Source organism: Semicossyphus pulcher, unplaced genomic scaffold, assembly GCF_022749685.1.
Source record: "Semicossyphus pulcher isolate SPU_LCO1_2020_fin unplaced genomic scaffold, fSemPul1.0.p SCAF_12, whole genome shotgun sequence".
NCBI lineage: Eukaryota > Metazoa > Chordata > Actinopteri > Labriformes > Labridae > Semicossyphus > Semicossyphus pulcher.
Window position 1 is genome coordinate 27088380 of NW_027211626.1, and position 14820 is coordinate 27103199.

Here is a 14820-nt window from a genome sequence, read left to right on the forward strand (position 1 = left end):
CTGCAGTGAAAAAAGTCATCAGCTTCAAAGCAGGCCCACATTGAATATGAAGCAGTAGCCATAAAAACATTTGGTGATTGGCAATAAAAGTCGCTCTGTGTGCAATTGTGTGCAAGTTTAGTCAAAAAACTTTACCTTTTAAAAATAACTTTCGTATAACAAGTCCCTTGTCAAAAGTTTTACAGGAATACAAAATAAATGGCGCACACAAATTCTTCTTTACTCTGGTAACAATCCTAGCCTATATATCGGACAAAGTCAAGGATAGGATTTATATAGCCTACTATGATTACCGTTAAATACAATGATTATAATGTTACAATTGTATTTAACAGACGCTTTTGTCAATAGTGACGTGCGTAGGTTGGGGTAGTCCTCCTGGGTTTGTCTAATAAAATTCCACAAGGACCCAAAGGTTTAAATGGTATAGGATTACCCCTGTATGATTTTGTATAATTCCAAATCCAATAAGATTTATTATACATTAGGCCTATTATATTCGTATAATCCATGAGGATTGACTGTATATATTTCTATAGGATTGTTAATCTAAAAATTATTTTAAGCTTCTTAATTTAACTTACTGCTTCTCAGATAAATTCTGATTTACTCTTCACACTTTCATTTGTGTATATAACATTTATGAAACAACAATTTTGTTAGCGCACCCTGATTAAAACTTAATGCTGTTTGGTGTGTTCTACATTCATATGTGCAGTTTCATAATGGCTGTGTCCATAAAGGTCGGGTTATTTCTCTGTCAGACATGTTAGGGTTTAATTTGGATCACCAGTTTGATACATTAGTCCGTTACAGCGAAGAAAGCGTTGAGAAAACCGATTTTGATCCTGAGAAACTACATTTCCCTTTCCGATAAGTGTCATGAGTGCCGTCCTTGTTTTGATGACGCAATCACGCACAGCCATAGCGTGCTATTTTGCGTTACCTCAGAGACGGCCAGTCAATGGAGTCAAGCGGCCACGCCAATGCGATAATATTAGTGACAAACGAGGCCGTGGCCGTTGCAAAGAGGATTTTTAGTTGAGATAGGGCATCGCTTGCAGATAAGTGCTGTTAAGACTACAATGACGCCGAAGAAGTAGTTTTATGCTGAATAATTGCCTTGTATGCAGCCGAGGCTCCGTGTCAACACCAAGGCCTATATAGGTAGCTAGTTAGCGTTAGCACCTCAGCTAGCTAGCTAGTGATATAACCTCAGCTGCAGCACATTTACAGGCGTGCCGTTTTAATGTTTTATTTGTAACGCAGTTTATCTACTCTATCAACGGGACAGCGTGTGATTGTTTGTTGCTTCTCCACGATCATGGCGGAACAGGGTGCCGTGGTCATGCAGCAGAATTTGGACAGGTGAGTTCAAGTTTATAGCTAATATGCTAATGGAAGCTACGCAGCTTTACGTTAGAGAACTACGATTGGCAGAAATGGGGGATGTCAACTTAGTTTTTTGTCGAAAACATTCAGAAACTAGTCGCCTTTAACGCGTACGATTGTTTTATACCAACTTCTGACTTTAAACTCTGTCGTGAATAACATACTGTTAGCTAGTTAGTGTGTCTTTGCAGTGTTGATACAGGACGTCCTCCACGTCAACTGTCATTACTTTAATATTGCATCAGATTATGTCAATATCTGCAAATCACCTGGAAAGTATTCATCTTAACTATATATTTGCAGTTAATTACCTTCTCCCTTAAATTAACTAAAGGACATGGTGTCAAGTGTCAACGGCCACTTTAAAAAAAATATTTACTATTGACCCTCAGGAGAGGAGGGGTCTGTATACTGTAAGACTTCTGAAAAAGTCACACTCAGAGGTAACAATTGTTATGGCAATGACTGAGTAAACAGTCTACTTATGTTCTTTAAACTATTTCTCAAGTTTGCTTTCATTGACCGTGGATATATATTATATAAACACATACTCAGAAGAACCAACACTCTTAAGTAACTTTATAAGATGTCTGAGCTGGGTGGCAACATAAGTCACACATAGTCATACTGAGCACAGTCTGAGAATAAAAAGTAAGTGGGGGTGCAGATATTGTTAAGAAATGTAGTTTGAGAGAGGAAGCACAACCAAGTGTGTAGATATTTTATATTTAATCAGGAGAGAGCTAACTAACACTGGACTGTGAGTGTTTTAAGTGCCAAAGAGAGCATGGGAAACTTCATCAACACAAATCTGTTCAAGAATAGAACAGAAAGCAGTTGCATTTTACAAGGAACAGAAATTAAGGATTCAGAAGAAGTAGCCTAATAAGGAAACATCGATCTTGACCGCAACAAAGCAAAGCTGCCATAAGAGGAACAAAAAGCTCAATGACCTTTTATTTTTGTGAGAACTAACATATTAACTTTGTGCCATGCTGCCAAACTGTCATAGCTGTCGAGTGCCTGTAGACACAAGTTAGCAGATTCCTTTTGAAGCACAGGGAAAGTGTTGCAGTGGCAAGTTTTCAGCTGACATAAGAAGTTCAACCGTGTCTTCTGACATTGAAATGTCTGACAACACAAGTTTTACTCAGCAGAACGCCGCAGCCCTGCTTGAGCAGTTTCATGGTCACATGGAGGGGACATCCATGGTGACAGGTGGGGAATCATTTTGAGATTAAAACACATAGTATCCTACCCTCAGTACATTTCAGCAGGGATGTCAAGCACACAGTCAGCAGCTCTGCAGGTCCCTTGCAGCAGTACCAAGCCCTGAACCTTGCTCAAAGCTGCTGCTTGTCACTTTGGCTGTCACTCTTGACATAAAATCCAGACATTGTTGCAAACTCTTGTCTGAGAGGTTGCTGTCTTTTTATTATTTATGATAATTATCAGCTAAAGGCAATGAGTTAATTCACATTCATTACATTATTATTGTGTCTGTGTTGGTGTGGGTGTGGGTAAAGTGTTGGCTAGGGAATCAGTTCCTTCTGTGAACATTTGGAGTGTTTTTTGTTGTTGACTCAGCGTTTTGTTCACGCTGCTTTAAAAGTAGTGATGCACGAGGTTGGCATTTCAAAGTGTGATTAAAGAAAGGGCTGAGAAATATGACACAAATATCACAATAATATTTCCATATTGTTTGGTATATAGCCTAGATATTTAGCAAAACACATGATTTGATAATGCTGGCAGTTTAAAGACTAAGCTGGTAATGTCACAATGATGACAATCAAATAACATAACAAAAAATAGACTTGCGTAAATAATGAACTGAGCAAAAAATGCATTTCAGCCTTAAAAAAAACAGTTATTTGACCTTGAAACATGTTGACAAAACTTAAAAGCTGTAATAAACAAATGGCAGAAAAAGACTTTTTTTTGAGAGATTTGAGTACTCTCTTTTAGTGGAACAAACCTGATTATAAAGATCTTGTTATGGACCACACCACTGATTGCTTTTGTTTCAGTACAGCTTTTCTAGCTCTGCTAACAGCAGAGGAACCACCACTTGTATGTGGGCCAGTCTTTGTTGGCACCAATTGATGACATATTCTGCAGACCACAGCCAGCCTTTTTTCTGTCTGAGCCTGCTACATGTAGAGAGGATGAAACAGATTTTTATTTACAGATTACCCTTTTTAGAATGCAATAATTCATGCTGGCTCGGCCTCATTGAGTGCGTCATGGTTATACGTGGGCAGCTTAATCGTCGACTGTAACAAACCCAGGCAAATCGATTAAGCAGTTAGCACTCTGCATCAACAAAAACACTTATTGTGTAATGTGCTTTTCTGTAGACAAGCGATGACAGAGATACTTGGCAATCTTTGTGTGTTTTTAAGGATTTTTTTTTTTAACTATGTAAGGCCCAGTGTGTAATAAAATAAAAAAAGGGTTTGCAACACGACCAACATTCAAAACACGGGATGCCTGTTATAACCTGTTATCATCCTCAGTTTATGTGAAGAAGGACACTAAATACATGTTTATCTAATAATGTTGTTCATGTTTTTAAGCTCTAACAGATTTAAAAAATGTTTATACAGCAGAGTGTTTTGATTAGTAAGAGCAAAAAACAAAACTGTTACTGTTAGATGCACTCTGTTCATTTAGTTATTTAAATGCATTCTTGATAAAAAAAACTTTGTATTAGGCCCCTTTCTCTGATCTCTGATATCTGTGTGCAGATCATTTGGTAACGAGCGTTTTGATCGCTACGTCATTAATAACATCCCTCGTGCACACGCGGCTCATGTGCTGTGAGAACTGAATTGCGAGAGGAAATATTTAACTTTTGTTAACTGCTGATGAAGACAGTCAACAAAGCAGACAGAGAGACAGACAGAAAGAGGGGGGCGGGGCCAGCAGTGTAGAGGTGCAGGTGGTTTGGGGGGACTGAAGCAAAGCAAAGTGATCAGGTTAAAGTAGATTGTGAATTAAAACTCAATAAGGTGAAGAACAGAGTACAATTAAAGTGTGAAAGTCTACATGTGATGTGCTTTGCACAAAAATCATATGCGATTCATTGTGATAAAAAAAAAACCTAGCTTAAAAAAAACCCTAGCCGAAACACTGTGCTTAATTCAACCCTATACGATGAACTGGGTAAAATAATGACTGTGATTGAAGAGGCAGGTGATGCACAAGTGTGGTGTTTTGATATACCAATAAGCGATTGGCTTTCTAACATATTTCCATATATGGAAAAAGGATGTTCTGGTTTCACATCACCATATTACTGGTGTGGTCATGGATGGGCACATGCACCAGCTGCCTTTAACATGGCCTTTTGAATTAAATGACAAGTGACTGTTACATATAGCTCGCTGATTAGCACTGTCCAGTCTGTAGTAGAGCTACCCTTCCAAGCGCTTTCCAGGTCAGCCCTGGACTTCACAGCCGTTTCCTTGAATTCTTTCTCATTCATGTAGTTTTTCACCAGGATGGCAGCTTTTTCTCCGGTTCCACAAACTCTATCAGCTCATTGAAGCCTTCTCATTTCACTAACCTAACAGGATCAAATTTGCAGTCATCCTTTTTGAGAAGAGCTGGCCCATCCTCTCTGCACTGGTGGCATCCAAACATTGCATGCTAATACTGCAAAATTAGGTGATTAGAGATCGTCTGTCACCTCTGTTCACTGTTTCCTACCTGTGCTTAATAAATGGGTTAATTTCTAACTGAAACTAGTTGTTTTATGATGCAAATGTATCATTACAAAGCTTGCGCTGCACATGCGTTTTATTTGATTTGTTAAACCACACTCTTGTGCCTGCTGGTTGCCATTCTTCCTGTCGTGTTAGATCAAGTGATCAAGATCAAGTCTGACTGGGAACATTATCAGTGGCTGTGTATGTTTATATTTTTTTGCTTGATGGATTTGTTAAGATCATAGATAGAAGTTACATCACTGTGTCCCGTCCAAAAATGTAAACTTTTAAGAAAGAACAGAGATGATGACTTTTATATTTTCTCCATATAAAATGCTATTACTCTTTAAATTCTATGATTACTGTCATCCAAACGACTACTTGAGTACACCGCTCATTCCCAATGTTCAAGTGCAACAAAGGACACGAACTGCAGTATATGATACCATGTGATAAGATCGAAGTGTCTGCAAACAAGTGAGCATGCAGTTCTAGTTTGAACTAAAAACCGTGATTAATCCCAAACATCTCAACTGACCTGTCTGCCCGCTGTTATTCTGAATGTGAATGAAACAATGTTCACAGATACATCCGGGTTCACTTTTGTAGGTTGGCCAAAGCCTTGATGGCTCATCTCAGTGATATTAACTCTTCATGTGTGAGCAGAATCTTCCCTTTTCTCTTATGAGCAGATGCTGTAACATTAGATCCATCTGTGTGCCGTTTCCCTCAAAATAGTCGCTGCTATCTGATACTTTGTGCACTACCAAAGGGCATTTGTAGGCATTTAACGCAGCTCTTTCTGTCAATATTGAACTTCAGACTTACAAACCATATCCAAAGCACATTGTACAGTAGCAGGAAGAAAGGAAGGGCGAGTGAACTTTGTGAAATGTGCTTCAGCACTGTGGCAGAGGCAATAACCCTGACTGTGTTTGAGGAGCCGATAGCTGGAAGATGTATGTCATGTCCCCTTGCTTGCAGACTGTTGTGTACCCAGCCTCTATCACTGACAAACATAAGGCTCCACAGGCTCTTATCTGGGCCTGCCACCCGCAGCCAGCTGCCCCTGCAATGCAGTGTTTCACTGGAAGATGTGGGGGACACATTTCACGTTTCAATCCAGCCTGACCTTTTTATTGGCTCCAACAAAACCTCCATGTTTAACTCCTCTAGTCTCCTTTTGCTGGTCATATCGCTGACCCTGTTGCTGTCTGCATGAATGGGTGTATAAAAGTGTGTGTTTACAGAAGGGCTAACAATGATGGAGTCTGTAGCTTTGATTTGGTGTCATTTTTCTTTAATCCTTGGATAATACAGATTTTTAATTATCAAGCATACGTCAGCTCAGTAATGGAAAAATAAAATCAGCTGTAAACAATTTCTAATAAACTTTAGTTCCAAATGGCATGTCTCAAATTCAGTTATTTATACCACAACATATTAACTGAAGGCCATCCTGCTTATATTGTTGGCCCCAAATTAATTGATGGTAACTGACCACTTGCAATTAGTTGACCTGTTCTTAAAGGGCCAGTTCGCTGATTTTCAACTTCAGTCCTATCATGCTATTATGGGGCGATTATGGTAGAAAAAAATGCAGTTTTGCTCTGTGCTTTTGGAGGACGCTGTCCGCTTCTCCAATGGGCCCTGGAAAACCTCCGTCAGGCTACATAAAATGTATAATTTGGCGGAGACCAGGGAGCTCGCTAAACTACACCGCCTCAATCTAGGACACCCGTCTGCCGTGTTTAGTTGAAAAAAACACATACCGTAAAATGTAATCATATGTTCGTGAGGTGCCTTGAAACGCTGCCTGCTCTCCTGTTTTCCCCCCCAGACATTCCCCATTTATAACTGACTCATGTCTCGTTCAAAATCATCAGATTTGAAATGTAGACTGCAGACCTGAAGTTTTTACGATTCACGGTATATTCTCGCCGTATTTTGGATTCTGTCCCGCTCTGAGCCGTTGCCTGCGTCTCTTGCTGGGCCGTTCCTTTAGAGGGAGGGGCGCAATGCACACTGGGTGTTGTAGGAATGTAGAATGGGTGAAACCACAAACTCTGTACAACTTTCTCCACAGCTATGGCGCCAATTTCAAATATTATTGTTTCTATCGATTACAGATTACAGCTTTCACTGACAGTGGCTTTTTCCAAAGGTGAATTTCTCCTTTAACTTGAACCAGTTCCTGACTGGTCAGTACCAAAGTATTGATTAGATCCTGGACTAATTGTGCTGCTAAAGGGTTTTTATGTCATATTAATTGATTCAAAGCTAGCCAAATGTAGCTTGCAAATTCCAAACGAATTTCCCCTAGTGGTGAGTTGACATGTTTTGGGGGTTTGAAAGTTTGTGCTCACTACATTTGTAAAAATGTATCTTAAGGGCCCGACCTGACAGAACGTGTTTTTGCAGCTGGGGCTTTTTTGTCATTGTTTTCAATGAGAGGGACGCTTTTTGCGTGCTGCTTTGTGATGCAGAGCGCCTCGCGTTTTTGAGGAAACACTCTGAACGCCTCGAGTCGAAAAAACTCAAAGCAAAAAAAGCGCCCGATGTCATTGGCGTTGTTTCTGATTATCGTATGAAAGGCCTTCTGTCAGTTTACAATATAACGGTTAGGTTAATGACAGCTAATGATTCGGTGGTTGCCTTAACAACAGTAGAAACTAAAGGCACAGCATGCTGCTCTTTTTTTAACCGAAGGCTTCAACAAAAAAGGCAGAGCAGTGCGCCTCGCGTTTTACAGCCTGCGAAATGCGCTCTGTCTTATCGGGCACTAATGCAATACTAAAAATGGTTGTTGTGTTTTAAAATGCCAACTCCAGCAACCTCATGGTACAAATCGAACATTCATTAAATCTGAAGCTGTGCATCACAACTCAAGTGGCTGCAGCAACAACGTCCTCAGTGCAGCCTTTTTCCAGCTTGGCGGGGCGCCTACTAAAGCCTACATGAGACTACATGCAACAACATCAGATTTCCCTGGAAAAGTTTCCCCTCCTGGTTGCTGACAAGAGTCTGTCACAGTGAACGGCAGCTGAGCAGGTTGTAACGTATCATGTTTTAGCTGCCAATACTGCCAAAGATCTTCAGAGCAGAGAGCATTGGAGCAGCCTACGGACTGTAGAGTGGCTTTGGTGCCCTCATACTGCCCCATGTCCATGTTGTGGTCATTTTATTAACAGTTATTTTCTTACGTTAACAGCCTGCCATTCTGTTGCTCCTGCATTGCCCTGTGTGCAGTGACAACTACAAACAAAAGGCCATTCTTTTGACTCACTATATTTATTCACACAGTTAGCTTCAGGTTCAACTTCAACTTCTGCTTTGTTGTCTCTGAGGGGAAAATTGTTTTGCAGGTGAAAACATAAAACATATAAAAACATAGACACAGGTCCTCATGGTTAAATACATCAATGCATGAATACATCAAGTAACAATAGGAGACCTAGACAGAATGTAAAACCGTCAGTTAAAACCATCATCAGTATTAAAAAGGGAAACTGCTTCCTCAACAGGATCATCATTAGAATTTAGCAGTTTGATGGCCTGGGTGATAAAATAATGTATCATCCTGTTCGACCCGGCCTTTGGGAATCTAAATCTCTGTCCAAAGTGTGAAAGTTTTAAGAATTCATAATTTATGTTCCTACATAATCCCATAGATGACGTCAGTAAAGCAGCACAGCTTCAGTTAAATGACACAAAGCAGTCTGATCTTTTCTCACCTTTTATGCAGTGTACATTTTTTTGCACCAAATTATAAAGAGTAGCTTCGTCGTCGTAAGTATCTGTATCAATTGGCAGTCTTAGTATCTATATTGATATCATTAAAACCCTTCTGGGCAAAGTCTTATTAACTTTGGATCAAAGCATAAACAAAGCCTCTTCCTGGACTCCTGTGCACGAGTCAATACAGTACAAAGGTTAAAGTGCCTAGTACTGCAGGTAGTCAAAGTACACTTGTTTGTTATGGAGAAGCCTGAGGCTGTGATGGTGTTGTGAGGCTCCTGTGTGAGTTGACTCATTGGACAAACTTTACTTATTTATCAGATAAACAACATAAACAAACCTGCCTGCATTCTGTTTACTGATCAGTTTCTGTTACTATTGTAATATCACAATCTATGTATTGTGCAACGTCTTGATTCAGATCCGCTCATTGCAGACTCTGGAGTTTCATGTTATTTTGTCCAGCTCGTGTTGAAAATACCCGACTATAAAACTATCACATCTTCTCGGAGTTAATGTTGCAGCTGAGCCTCAACAGTTAACCTGCCAAAGATTAATTTAACCAGACGATGACACATAAATGGTACTTTTGGGGAGTTGGATAATACAGGCAGGCAGGCTGGGTGGTTGCTGTATAACTGACATGGTCAAAAGTAGAAGCAGTCAGACATGAAGAAGCCCCCCTAGACCTTAACCTTCCTTTAAGATCTTTGTGGGCCAGAATCCGGTGATCCTGCGCCCTGTCTTTGTGCAGGGGAACGTCCAGCTTTCCCACAGTCATGTGACCCCCACAGAGTAAAAGAAGCCTTTGTGGGGTGACGTATGTGTTTCTTAAAGACTGTGAGTCTGACTTGTGATACGATGAGAGAGTGGCTGTGTTGTCACACTCCTCGTTGTACACAGTGTCAATCACACCCACCATCAGACCCTCCTCCCTCTTGTTTGTGCGGCTGTATGAACAGTTCTGTAATTTGTTAGATTGGAGGTTTCCAGAATATTTTGACCGTAGCATCTTGTTGGAAATACTTGCAGCAGTCATTTAGCATGAGATAGATTAAAGCCCCACTTGAGTTTGTCTAATTTAAAATGTAAACAAGTTGTTGAGATGACAGGCCACTCGTTCAGGCGAGACGCATCATCTCATCTAATTTTCCTGAAGTATATTTTCATGGAAACTGTCCAGCTCTTGTTGAGTAGTAACGGTCTGGAAGCATCTGTCAACATGATGTGTTTGGGCTTCATTTTGTCTTGTGTAAATATGTAAATATGTGCTGTAAACACATTGTACAATCACTAGCAAACAAGTGTTCGCTTCACCTGACGGCACAGAATTTAAGTCTGAGTAGGCCTGAGGGATATGGCAACATTTTGTCTGTATTGATGAATATGGATGCTTATTGAGATGTATTATTTAGGGAAGGACATGTCAAGCAAATATTATTCTATACTATTCAAGGAGAGAGACCCAGTTACTTTGTCACACATCTGTTCGTTTAATTTTGCTCTCAAATGACTGTGCATAGTTGTTGTAGACTTATATGCTAGTTTTATCTTTCAAAGTTTGTACTTGACCTCATTTTCATTTATTTTTTCGAAGGACTTTCACACAGAACTCTTTGACGGCTGTAAAAGTCTCTGCATTTTTCTCCAATTCTTTTTTTAATGAAGGAAGAATTATCTGCAGAGGCCTCCTCCTCTCCTCTGTTAGCATACGCAGGATGTACGGTGAGAGGGCTGCTATCCAATGGACGTCATGATTCCATTGTTCAACAATTTTTATATATTTAAGGATAACAGGAGATCAATTAGGCTGTCACTTTCATGCCCCCCGGTTCAACTCTTCTTTTGTTTTGTGTATTTCACATACATGCAAAAAGAACACAGACTAAGGCTCAAGTTCCCCTCTAAGTCTGAGTTAGATCATTGTAAATTATAGCTTTACAAGCGCGTTTTCATGTAATAATCTGTGTAAACTGGAGACCATTTTATACTTGTGCAGCACAGGCTTATCTGTTGAACATTTCTGAGGTGACAGGTAGGCAGAGATTAAGGTTTCACACAGAGGATAGCATTTCCGCGCAGTTGTTTCAGGTCCTGTCATTCTGTAGGGCTGGGTTACAGGAATAAGAGCCAGTGGATCTGACGGAGTGCGGGGTTTGTTCTCCACTGTCCTGCTCCTGTGGAGACATCTGTCCAATGTTCAGCTCAACCTCTCAACATCATGTGTTACAGCTTCCTCAGTTTCACTCTCTGTACTGTTTAATACATGGCCACATGATGCATATTTTTTGTTACCTGCCTTTCCAGCATTGTGGGGGAAAATGTGATAATTGCGTTAGAAGTTGAGTTTGGGGGAGAAGAAAAGAGGTGGGTTGTGTCCTGAGATGTTTGAGGGTAGTAGGCAGGAGGGTGAATGGTGCTGGTTGATGATTCGATTTGCCATAATGTGTGCTCACCATGTCTCTTAACCTGTCCATGTCACCTGAATCCTTCGACCCTAAGGTTTCTCTCCTGCATCGTCATGTTTTATTCAGCACCAGGGGAGTACTGGAAAATCATTTATTACAGGCAGGCAGCAACCCGAGCAAATAATCCAGGTTGGTCGTGGACAGCCTGTCACAGATGAGCCCCCTCTACGCACACGCAGACCTCAGAATGACGATGACAGAAGGCCACTGATTTGGCATCCATTATTCAACTGTGGGAGCCACAGGGTTGAAAGATACATGGTGGACTATCTCTGAGTTAACTGCTGAATATATGTAACAGCCAATGTAGAAGTTCTGCAAAAGGTGACTAGAAAACCAACCAAACTGTCCCAAAGATGTTTTGTTTTATTTCTGTCACAGTGAGCTGTGGTGGTTACCATGTTAACCACGACTCGTATTAACAGCCAACCAGGCCTATAGCAGAAAATCCTAACTAAACATATGCTTCAGGTGTGCTCAGACCCAAAGCCAAGCACATGTTTTCATGCAATTGTATAAAAAGTCGTTGCAAAGAAGCAAATTTGTACCAGTCAACACACATCATGCGATTGAGCGACACAAATACACGATTAAGGGCCTGTGTCCACTAACAGCGTCTTTTGCGCTGGCAGCGCCCACGACCTCACTTAGAGTACTGTTGCTAGGTTACTCTTAAGTTGTACTGCGGCACTTCCACTTCCCTTGGTAGTGACCGTTAAGTCTGTTTTAAATCACTCTGTGTGCTTAATATTTGCATTTATTTAAGGAGGTTTTACAAAGAAAACATAAAAGCAATGTTAAAGAACCGTGTCTTGCCGATAGCAGCAGCTCTACACCTGGAAATTGTAGCATCACAAAAAACGAAAGGATTAGCTTCTCATCCGCCATTGTTGTTGACAAAGTTGATACCTGGAGTCCTGCCCCTTCTTGATTCTGATTGGTCGCTGAGGGAAAAATGACATTGACGAGCGTGGTGGTGTTCCAATAGACTATTTTCAACTGAGAGCGCTGTGAGCGCAGCAACAAAAAACGACTGATGCAGAGGGCGTTTTTGCTCTGAGGACGCTGAGCACTGAAAACACTGAACTGCATTGGTTTTGTATTGAAAAAAGGCGCTGCCAGTGCAAAAAACACAGTTAGTGGACACAGGCCTTTAAGCTTATCAGGTTGGAGATTCTTTTGACTTACACATACACACAAGCATTTTAAAATTTTGTTTGCTTATACTGTGTTTCAGACAGACCTGACAAAGCATGATCTTTTACTTTTAAAAATCTTCCTCATAATTTTGTAATTTTGGCATCTTTACAACCCCTTAAATGAAATCTAATCGTAGCAAAATCTGTTCATTTTGGGTTCATACATTTTAACTAAGCCAGGTTGCAGGCCTAGCTTAAGATCATCAACTTGGTCAACCTCAAGTAGCTGGAAGTGGCAGCAAACTAAATCTAGACACATTTCTGTATCCACCAGAGGGTTTTGACAGCATTTTTCTTTTCAGTTTTTGCATGCTGTGTTATACCAAACTTGCGAGAGTAAAGCTAGGTGAAAATGTTCATAGCTTTTAGTCTGCCTACAGCTTTAGACACCTCTGGATATCACAGGAATGAAGTAGTCTTTACAGATTTCAGGGTTTCAGGATACACCAAAATGTGATTCCTCAGTACACTGGGACAATGAAATGGCAGGATATTTACAGCCACAGGTCGTGGATAATTGTGAGAACTGATGGAGTGCACAATGATTGTCAGTAAACACACCATACACACCATGTTTTTTTCTATGGTTATAAATGCATTTAGGGGTTATGTGACTTCCTGCACTGGGAACAAGTCTAACAATCAGAGCCACAGTGGGATATTTCTAATGTTCCTGGTGTGGTTAGAAACATTTCCTTCTTCCGAGTGAGAGCAAACAAGCCGAAGGTTTCCTCCATTCCAGGCATACCTGTTGTTAACGACAGGAAATGGGACAGTAAACCCTTGATACGTCTTATCAGGTCACACACAGGCAGCCGGTTGTCCAGGTCCTGTCAGAGAGGAGATACTGCTCTGTCTGGTACCTCTCAGTCTGCAGTGGTCCCAGTTTTCCACCAGCCTTTGGCAGGTTTGTCAGAAATGCACAGCCTTAGACCTGAGTTTAAACATGAATAAAATGTTGATATACATATTTCAGTCTTAAAAATGATGAAACAGATGATACCCAAAAATCTCCATAACAACAGCCTGAGAGAAAACAAACATCTCTATTAGTTTGTCCTTCCTCATTGAATGTTTGCCAGAAATGTGTGGCGGTGGAGGTGTGTGTCGACTCATTATTTCAATCATCCTTTGAAATGCCACCTGTTCAGGGCTCAGTGTAATTATGAAAATGAGAGCGCAAATGTCACAGTCGGATAATCAGACTGTAAATGGGTCCCTGAACCAAATATCACACTGACTGTGGAGTTCAAGAAGTTGGTCGGAATAACTAGGAACAAATGTCTTTTTACAGCAAAGTTTGGGAGCCCAGCTGTGGTAGCAATGCAACTGTCTCACTGTTAGTTTATAATCAGTTATTCAGATCTAACCCATGACTCTTTTAATTGGTATGTAGAAGCTAAAACAAGAATCTGGCTGGTGTGCATTGCTGAATTTAGCCTCATGCAGGTATTCAGGTGGCAAACCTTCCAGCCAGTCGCACGCTGCTGATTAATTATGAAATAGTGATATAATGCCACAGTGGGGGATGTCCTGTGATAAGGTCAGGGGAACCTGGATATCAAATTATCTCCCAGATGTTGGACAGACTTGGAGCGGAAAGGGGACTAGGGGGGCCAATTAATTGGGAGACAGTACAGCAGGAAGACTAAACATAGCTTTCTCCTGTGAGTGAAGAGGCACAAGTTTGAGGAGGTGGACTTCCTGACTCATATCTCGTACCTCTGCCTTTTTAAGTGGAAGTAAATAATTCTCCGATTGACATTAACTGTGTGTGGGAGGAGGAGAAGGAGGGGAAGGAGGGGAAGGAGGGGAAGGAGGATGTGTACGGATTAGGGCTGCCCCCTTAATGTCTATGAGTCATTAGTTGAGAAGACCCTGAGTCAACTTGCTTTTTTGCCATTCGAATATCAGCTCTTTTTTTGCTGCATCATCGCACACAGAGAAATGTAGGAGCAGCAGCATGGCAGTATGAAGTTTTTACCAAGAGCTGAATTATCCACAAAGGTCTCCTCCTCTCCTGAACAAACTAGAATAATTAATAAGGTGATTAGAACTGGTAAAAACTCTGGATAAAGCAGTTTCATGTTACGCGTCGGTTTGTCAGATGCTCTTCAATGTACACAGGACATGAGGAGGGGCTGCGAGATGAGCCAATGCTTGCCTATTGTAGGGGGCTCAGTTTGTTTTAGGTGAGGTTTGTTGTTAGTGTTCATCGTTTACAGGGTGTTACCAAGCTGAATTATCCACTGAGGTCTCCTCCTCGCTCAGACAAACAGAGCCGGTAAAGATGCAGTTTCATGTTAAAAA

The 14820-nt window shown here is 40.9% G+C and overlaps 1 protein-coding gene across 2 annotated transcripts in view; it reads left to right on the forward strand.

Annotated features, from left to right (window-relative positions):
* The first annotated feature begins 954 nt into the window (after positions 1–954).
* Positions 955–14820, forward strand: part of marchf5 (membrane-associated ring finger (C3HC4) 5) — a 33850-nt gene continuing 19984 nt past the window's right edge. For both annotated transcript variants that reach the window (XM_069658152.1, XM_069658154.1), the window contains exon 1: positions 955–1368. In XM_069658152.1, the coding sequence (XP_069514253.1) occupies positions 1325–1368 (44 nt within the window). In that variant the 5' untranslated portion in view covers positions 955–1324. The remainder of the gene's footprint in view (positions 1369–14820) is intronic.